The following is a 9,518-nucleotide window of genomic DNA, read 5'->3' as shown; positions in this document are numbered from 1 at the left end:
TGGTTTCAAGCAAAGGGCCTGAATCCAACCTTTCTCCAGGTCACAGGTAACTGGGATAAACTCCAGTAGTCTCTGCACTCTTACCCAGCATTATCTCTCTCCTTGGTGGTGAAAGAATAAAATTGCTTTCCACCGGCTTTGTTTCAAGTCTGTTTCTGAACTTTGGTGCTATGCTGGCCACAAATGCGATGAGAAGCAGATAACATCAATTTAACTTGTTTTACTCAAAGAACCATCGTATTATATTATTTGCTGCTCTTCTAACCTATTTCTTTTTTAAAAAATATTTATTTATTTCCTTTTGTTGCCCTTGTTGTTTTATTGTTGTAGTTATTATTGTTGTTATTGATGTCATCTTTGTTGGATAGGACAGAGAGAAATGGAGAGAGGAGGGGAAGACAGAGAGGGGGAGAGACAGACAGACACCTGCAGACCTGCTTCACCGCCTGGGAAGCGACTCCCCTGCAGGTGGGGGGCCAGGGGCTCCAACTGGGATCCTGACACAGGTCCTTGCGCTTTGTGCCACCTGCGCTTAACCCGCTGCGCTATCGTCCGACTCCCTATTTCTTTCTTTTTAAAATTTATTTATTTATAAAATGGAAACACTGACAAGAATATAGTATAAGAAAGGTTCACTCCACCTGAGCTCTGTATGTCATTCCCCTCCCGGAAGCTTTCCTATTTCTTTTTTTTTTATTGTTGTAATTATTGTTTTTATTGATGTCATTGTTGGCTAGGACAAAGAGAAATGGAGAGAGGAGAGAAAGACAGAGAGGGGGAGAGAATGAGAGACACCTGCAGACCTGCTTCACCGCCTGGGAAGCGACTCCCCTGCAGGTAAGGTGCCCGGGCTCGAACCGGATCCTTCAGCCCGCCGCTCCTTGCGCTTTGGGCCATGTGCGCTTAGCCCGCTGCGCTACCGCCCAACTCCCAGCTTTCCTATTTCTACAACACATTTCTTGGTTTTGAAAACAGACTTCTACACAGAACTATATATTGGTCCTTGCCTTTTGTTTATATTAAGAAATTCAAATTCAGTTTTATATTATTTCAATTTTATATTTTCACACATTTGATAATGTATCACTTTTGTTTCTTCATTTGATAACCAAACACTTCATACTTCACAAGCTGTTTGTGGGAATATTTCTAGTGTGTTTGGTTAAGTTGTGTTTTTTTAATAATCACAGGAATTGCTAGTGTTCTTCTGAATTCACTGAATAGTAGTAATCCTTGTGATTATTACTGTAAGTGCGTAGGAGTTTCCGAGTTGTCTTTAGACAACTTATTTTATGTTATCTTATGTTTTTACAGGAACTATATCTGAAACTCTTACTAAATTACCTAATTGCATGGATAGCCTCCTCTCCCAAAGGAAGAAAGTTACCAAATAATGCTCTCAAAACCTCAGGTCCAACACCCACAAATAGAGTAATCACTCTGCAGAATCTCTGATGACTGGCTATTCTCTTTGGAGAGCATGCAATCAGTACATTTGGCTTTTCCTTAAAAAAAAAAAAAAAAAAAAGACTTAGTCTGCTTTTGGCCCTTTTCCACAAACAAACAACAAAAACAAAATCTCAACAAACTACCCCAAACCAAAACAAAACAAAACTCCATGCTTTTATTATTATTGTTGTTGTTGTTGGCTACAGCCAACGAAAGTAATAAGAAATGTGGTTAATGTTTAGAAAGTCTGCACAAAGGGCTCTGGATAAATGATAAGAGTCTCGGGATACTGCAATTATAATTGAAACGAAAGGAATAGTTCCAGGTGCCTTCAGATCCCTAAAGGGGTAAGAATATAGGGGGAAGAGGGGAAAGAGGGGGAATAGGGGGGAGAGGGGGAAGAGAAGGAAGCATTCTCTTCCCTTCTGCTAAGTCGTCAGGCCCTGGACCAGTGCGATCTCACTGAGAGGTATAAAGGTGATGGGAAACTTAGCCATCTCATCCTTTGCTTTGCAAGAGGGCAGACTTAAGTGGATAATTTATTCTGAACTCGGTGGATCTGATCCAACTGAGACTTCAGCTTAAACCATACTTTATACTGAGTGATTCTGTCAGCAATTCTTTCAACATAGAAGTAGAGAAGATTACCATCCAAACAGCCTACGCTGTAGTCTTATCTGTGCATACAAAGTAATCAGGCCATCACATTCAATTAAGCACTTAGTTGTGTTTATTTTAGCTAATAAAAGATCACTCTTCCAGTAAAATATGGACACATTTCGAAGAGAAAGTCAGATTAGAAATCGCCCAAGCATCTTTTTTTCTTGAAAAAAAATGTGCTTTAAAAGGTTAATGGATCCAGGGGCTGGTTGTAGGTAGGGAATGAATAAAAGAATTAGGAAAAAAAAAAAACCCAGCTGGTGAATTTGTAAAGGTAACAACAATGGGGAGCAGTTAAGTAAGTGTTGGTTAGAGGTCAGGGTTTGAGGAAGCCAAGGACAAAGGTAACTAGGTCCCAGGGGCCCTTATCATTTCGTGGGGCTTCAGGCTTGAGCGGTGGGTACAGTTCAAGGTTCCGAGTCTCTAGTTTGGATCCCAGGATTCTGGGCAAGGAACTTGATCCCTTGCTTGCAAAGTTGGGGGCCCTCGTGTACAAGAAGAGATTGAAGAGTACAGTCTCACTTATGCACTTGAGTAATAGTAGTGCTCTAGGCTATACGGAACGTAAAGCCGCAGTTATGAAAGCACAAGTCCAAAAAAAAAAAAAAAACCTGAGTAAAATCCTAAACCACACGGAAGGTAGACAAGACCACTTAAGCCAACCGGCCCCCCCGTGTCCCAGCAGCCTTTGCGAGTGGGACCGCAGCCCCAGCGGCCCGGGGAGGGGCGGGGCCAGGAGCCCACGCGGCCCCGCCCCGCCCCTCCGCCTCAAGCCCCGCCCCTCAGTCCCGACCACGCGCACGCGCCACCGGCCCTTAGCGGTCGGGGGAAGGCTCGGACGGCAGCCGGACTGAAACCAGCAGCTTGGGTAGTGTTGGCTTCTTACCTGCTTTGGCATAGGTCTCAGGCTCCTGCTTGTCCCGCCTTCTTGTGCCGCTCTGAGCCCCGAGACGGGGGCGGGCCCCCAAGTCCCTAAAGGAGGCACGCTCTGATTGGCGGAACCCTGTGTTTACACTCTCCCTTGGCCCCGCCTCTTCCTTCGCGTTCTTTAAAGCGCTTGGCTCTCCTCCTGTCAGTCACAGCAAGGGGGTCTACAATTGGCGGGCGGCCGCGGCTGAGCTGCTAGAGCTGCTGCGCCGGGGTCTTCACTCTCAAGGTGCAAGATGCAGAACGGTGACTCCGCGGCGGACACTGACGCGGGCGAGGAGCAAGTGTCTGGTGCTACAGTCATCGCCCAGGCCCTGAGATCACAGGTGCTCCCGCACGGAGGGACAGGCTCCTACGGAAGCTGGCGGGAGCCCTGGTGTTGTCTTGGAGACCGAGAGCAGAGGGTGGGGGAGAGCAGAGATTTTCAGTGAGGGTCCCCTTTAAGCGCCCTGTGGGGGTGGAGGGGTGGCAGCATGACAGGAGCCCAGGCGCTCACCCCCCTGTGCTTGACCTTCAGGATGTGAAGTACATGTTTGGCATCGTGGGCATCCCAGTGACCGAAATTGCCATGGCCGCTCAGGAACTGGGCATCAAATACATAGGGATGAGGAATGAGCAGGCGGTAAGTATGCAGGATCGGAGCTGGATGCATCATTGAAAATGAGCAACAAATAATGGCATCAATTCGTGCACTCAACTGTGGCCACCGTTAATAGTACCTGCTGTGTCAATCCTAATAGTCCCATGAATCCAGAAGTGTACTTACTGCTCATGTACAGGTGAGAAAAGTGAGACAGAGCACTTAACTTGCCCCAGGTGACAGCTACAGGGTTTGCACCCAGGTCTTCTGGATCTAGTGTCCATACTTTTAAACTCTCTCCAGCACTGTGCTCTGCCAAGCCTAGAGTGTCATCACTGAAAGGGACAGTTGCCCAATCTGTATTCTGACCTCTTCTTTCTCTTTCCCAACTATGTATTATGTGTTTATTCCTGCTTATTATCTATTTGATCTGATTTCTCTATTAGGCTGAGCCTCCAAGAATGCACAGGTATTATTTATTCTTGACATATCTGTTATCTCCAGTGCTCAGGGGGTGCTTGCACCCGGAGATGATCCTGTGACTGAGTGGGTGAACGCCAACCTCGTGTGGTTGTAGGTAGCCCTTGTAAGGTGAAGGATATTACATATGACAAATGTCTGATTGTCTCTGCTGCAAAAAAAAAAAAAAAAAAAGCGGGGGTCGGGCGGTGGCGCAGTGGGTTAAGCGCATGTGGCGCAAAGCGCAGGGACCGGCGTAAGGATCCCGGTTCGAGCCCCCGGCTCCCCACCTGCAGGGGAGTCGCTTCACAGGCGGTGAAGCAGGTCTGCAGGTGTCTGTCTTTCTCTCTCCCTCTCTGTCTTCCCCTCCTCTCTCCATTTCTCTCTGTCCTATCCAACAACGAATTGCGTCAACAAGGGCAATAATAATAACCACAACGAAGCTACAACAAGGGCAACAAAAGGGGGGGGAAAATGGCCTCCAGGAGCGGTGGATTCATGGTGCAGGCACCGAGCCCAGCAATAACCCTGGAGGAGGGAAAAAAAAAAAAAGCTCAGGTTTCTTAAATCCTCGTCCAGTGCCAGTTACATGACATCATACTGCCAACTTTTTAGGAAGTTTATTTGGAAGCTGGAGAAAAGGAGAGGTTTGACATTTTGCTATCCATTCGTAGTACTTCCTCACTCACCCAACCTTGCCTTTCTGTCAGCAGTGCTGACTTAAGGTTAATGTTCTGTCTTAGGGGCGCCGGGTGGTGGCACAGCGGGCTAAGCGCACGTGGCGCAAAGCGCAAGGACCGGCTTAAGGATCCCAGTTCGAGCCCCCGGCTCCCCGTCTGCAAGGGGGTCGCTTCACAAGCAGTGAAGCAGGTCTGCAGGTGTCTGTCTTTCTCTCCCCCCTCTCTGTCTTCCCCTCCTCTCTCCATTTCTCTCTGTCCTATCCAACAACGACAGCAATAGCAACAATAATACTAACAACAATAGCACGATAAATGACCAGGGCAATAATAGGGGAAAAATAGCCTCCAGGAACAGTGGATTCATAGTGCAGGCAGTGAGCTCCAGCAATATTACCCTGGAGGAAAAAAAAAGGCCACCCCAGAGCAGTGAAACCCTGGCCAAAAAAAAAATTCTACCTTAGAGATAGGAATAATTTTAACTTTTTCTTTTTAATTATTTATTTTCCCTTTTGCGGCCCTTGTTTTTTATTGTTGTAGTTATTACTGTTGTTGATACTGATGTAGTCGTTGTTGGATAGGACAGAGAGAAATGGAGAGAGGAGGGGAAGACAGAGAGGGGGAGAGAAAGACAGACACCTGCAGATCTGCTTCAGTGCGTGTGAAGCAACTCCCCTCCCTACAGGTGGGGAGTCAGGGATTCAAACTGGGATCCTTGTGCTGGTCCTTGCGCTTTGCGCCACATGCGCTTAACCCGCTGTGCTACCACCCAACTCCTGCTTTTTACACTTTATATTACGTGATACTGCTTATCTGTAAGAGCTAAGAATTGTCCTTTTTTTTTTTTTTTCTGGTCTCAAAACTCACCAGCCTGTGTTCATGTAATTTCTACTTAGTACTTTCTTTAGTTGAAACAACATCTTTCCTTTCCTCTCTGTGAGCATATTAAGCTATTAATAGGACTTACATTTGATAATTTTTATTTTTTAATTATTTTTTAAATTTCTTAATTATCCTTATTTAATTGGATAGAGACATCCAGAAATCAAGAGGGTAGGAGGAATACAGAGGGAGAGAGACACCTGCAGCCCTGCTTCACCACTTGCAAAGTTTTCCCCCTGCAGGTGGGGACCAGGGCCTCCAACCTGGGTCCTTGTAACATGTACACTCAACCAGGCACACCACCACCCACCCCCTTTTAATTTTTTTTCTTCATTTGACGTTTTTTCTTTACAAAAATTTTTTATTAGCGATTTGATAATGATTTACAAAATTACATGTCAATGGGTATAATTCCACACCATTCCCGCCACTAGAGTTCTGAATCCCAAGTCCCTCCACTGCAAACCACCATGGTTCTCCCAAAGTTGCAGACATGGGCTAACTGCCAGCTCTCCAGCTATCTCTCTACATTTGTACATATTTGTCCCCTTTACTTCCAGGTCCAGCCCTCTCTTCCCCTCCAAGCCACACATCACCCTATTACTTCATCCAAATATCTCTTTCATTTTTGTCCCCTTTCTCTGGGACCTGATGGAGCTGGAGTTCAGAGCCCTCTTACCCTCTTCCTCCTATCACTTCTCTCCCATTGGGAGTATGGATCAAAATTGGTGCAGAATGTGGGAGTTCTGGCTTCTGTAATTGCATCTCTGCTGGACATAGGCATTGGCAGGTCGATCCATACCCCCAGCCTGGTTCTGTCTTTCCCTAGTGGGGTAGGGCTCTGGAGAGGTGAGTTTCAAGACACAACGGTGAGGTCGTCTCCCCAATCATGGTAGTGTCTGCAACGTGGTGCCTGGAAGGTGGCAGGATATAAAGTGAGACAAAATGGTTATTGAACAGGAACTCAAAAGTAGGAACAGGGCTTACGAGATTGGGGATCTTAAGGTGGAAGAAAGCTCGGAAATCCATTTTAGACATGTTTCTAGGGGCCTATGACTATGGTATTTTTTTCCTTGAGTTTGATAGCTAGCATGAAGTTGGATAAAAATATTGTCTGAGAAAATGGTGTCAGAGGGCAGAGAGTAGCTCCCCTTCTTGAAAATATTCTGTGGATAGAAGTAACTATTTACCTCCATCCACCTGACCCAGGGCCCTTCTGCATATTTATATTCAGCACCAGAGCCTGGGTGGCCTCTGAGTCCCTGTTGGTCTGAGCTTGCAACTCATGCATTTGACAGTTTTTCTAGAGACTAGATATCCAGTTTCTTTTTCATACAGCAAATATGTGTATATTCTGAGATATGGAACCTGTGGGTGAGAGGAGATAGAAAAGAAGAATGAGGTTATGTCTTGACTTTCAAGCTGGTCAGAGTCTAGAAAGGTGAGGAGATACACAGAAAAAGCATATCTAGTGCCGTAACTCATAGCCGGTGCACAATCCGTGTGTGTGTCAGAAACAGCACTGGCAAAGGGCTGCTGGTTCTGTTTGAGTAGAATCGTTGCTTTTTCTTTCTTTTTTTTTTTTTTTACCAGGGCACTGCTCAGTTTTGGCTAATGGTGGTGCACGGGATTGAACCTAGGACTTCAGAGCCTCAGGCATGAATCTCTTTGCATAACACTTATGCTGTCTACCCCTGCCCCAGAAACAGGGGATTGTCTATAAGAGGTAATATTTATTTATGAGGTTTCATCAAGATTGCCTCAAGGCTTCTTGGACTGTGAGACAGGATAGATAAGCCAAGGGGTAGAGGAAAGGTTGTGGAGAGTTCCTCTTGAGCTGGAAAAGGAATTTATATTTTTAAAAAATGAACATTGGTGGGAGTCGGGCTGTAGCGCAGCGGGTTAAGCGCAGGTGGCGCAAAGCACAAGGACTGGCATAAGGATCCCGGTTCGAACCCTGGCTCCCCACCTGCAGGGGAGTTGCTTCACAGGCGGTGAAGCAGGTCTGCAGGTGTCTATCTTTCTCTCCTCCTCTCTGTCTTCCCCTCCTCTCTCCATTTCTCTCTGTCCTATCCAACAATGACAACAACAATAATAACTACAACAATAAAACAACAAGGGCAACAAAAGGGAATAAATAAATAAAATTTTAAAAAAATGAACATTGGGTTAAGCGCATGTGGCACTAAGTGCAAGGACCAGCATAGGGATCCCAGTTTGAGCCCCTGGCTCCCCACTTGCAGGGGAGTCGCTTCACAGGCAGTGAAGCAGGTCTGCAGGTGTCTGTCTTTCTCTCCCCCTCTCTGTCTTCCCCTCCTCTCTCCATTTCTCTCTGTCCTATCCAACAAAGATGACATCAATAACAATAATAATAACTACAACAACAATAAAAAACAAGGGCCGAAAAAGGGGAAAATAAATAAATAAAAAATATATATAAATGAACATTGGGTGATGCAGTCAAAGGTTCTCTAAATAGGTGGGAAGCATACTTAGATTTGCACTCTAGAAAGACATTTTTTGTGCTAGTATAGAATGTAGTCCCAACAAACTTAGCCGAGGGCTTCCTGGCACTAAGGGTAATGCCAGGATAATCAAGAAAGAGTGCGAGAACATGTAGGTTCAGAGCTCATGCAAGATCCAAAAAAGGAACTGTCACCCAGCTGTATGTTTGTGCTAAAGAGAAAGAGGACTAGCTGGTGGTGACTTGTCTTTCATGAAATCCTTGTTAGCAAGTAGGCTGTTGCCAAAGCATTGAGAGTTTTCTGTTTATAGGGATTATTCTTAGTGCCTGATGTATATTAACCAATTGCATCCTCACAGCAGTGCTATGACTTATGTTAATACTATGGATGAGGGAGCCGGGGTACAGAGTGACTTAGAAAAAAAGGACTCCGTAAAACTAGGGGAGCCAGGATTTAAATGAGAAAAGTCTGCTTGCTTGAGAACTGAATTCAGATTATTAAATCACTAATAATAATAAAAAAGAACTGAATTTAGTTTTCTGCCTATATAAGTGGGTTTCATTTGGTAGAGAAGTAGAACTTTGCAGGGTTGGGTGCTATGCACCTGGTTAAGTACACAAGTAAGTGTGCAAGGACCTGGACTTAAGTCCCTGGTCCCCACATGCAGGGAGAAAGCTTCACAAAAGGTAAAGCAGATCTGAGGTGTCTTTCTGTCTCTCTCCCTCCCTCCCTCCCTCCTCCTCCTAAATTTCTCCCTGATTTGTCAAATAAAATAAGCTCTGTGAATTTGGCCTTACATGTGAAAGGAAAATGAGATAAGGGCTGGTGGAGAGCAGCGATGCCGCAGCAGGCCAGAGCCTCTGCTTGTCTTTAGTTGAGCATATTGAAAGCGCGCCAGTTAAAATAATCTTCATAAAATGTATTTTAAAAATATTTTATTATTTATTTATTCCCTTTTGTTGCCCTTGTTTTATTGTTGTAGTTATTGATATTGTTATTGTTGGATAAGACAGAAATGAAGAGAGGAGAGGAAGACAGGAGGAGAGAAAGAGAGACACCTGCAGACCTGCTTCACCGCCTGTAAAGCGACTCCCCTGCAGGTGGGGAGTCAGGGGCTCGAACCAGGATCCTTCCTCCCGTCCTTGCGCTTTGCTCCACCTGCGCTTAACCCACTGTGCTACCGCATAAAATGTATTTTTAATTTTTATACTTATTTCCCATGTATGGCTCCCTTCAAGTTCAGCATATCACATTAAAGTTGAGTGGAGGCTAGAAAATTTACCAATTTATTATTTCTTTTTTTTTTTTCATTTTATTTTTCCCCTTTTTGTTGCCCTTGTTTTTTTTTTTTTTTATTGTTGTTGTAGTTATTGTTGTTGTTATTGATGTCATCGTTGTTAGACAGGACAAAGAGAAATA

General features: G+C 45.0%; 1 protein-coding gene across 1 annotated transcript in view; it reads left to right on the top strand.

The window, feature by feature from the left end:
* The first annotated feature begins 3,250 nt into the window (after positions 1-3,250).
* Positions 3,251-9,518, top strand: part of HACL1 (2-hydroxyacyl-CoA lyase 1) — a 53,190-nt gene continuing 46,922 nt past the window's right edge. Inside the window, exons 1-2 of the mRNA XM_060180843.1 lie at positions 3,251-3,362; positions 3,554-3,658. Of these exons, the coding sequence (XP_060036826.1) occupies positions 3,273-3,362; positions 3,554-3,658 (195 nt within the window). The 5' untranslated portion in view covers positions 3,251-3,272. The remainder of the gene's footprint in view (positions 3,363-3,553; positions 3,659-9,518) is intronic.

The sequence above is a fragment of the Erinaceus europaeus genome, chromosome 21, assembly GCF_950295315.1.
Source record: "Erinaceus europaeus chromosome 21, mEriEur2.1, whole genome shotgun sequence".
NCBI classification, from domain to species: domain Eukaryota; kingdom Metazoa; phylum Chordata; class Mammalia; order Eulipotyphla; family Erinaceidae; genus Erinaceus; species Erinaceus europaeus.
Note: the sequence above shows the minus strand (reverse complement) of the source record. Positions and strands in the feature narration are given on the sequence as shown.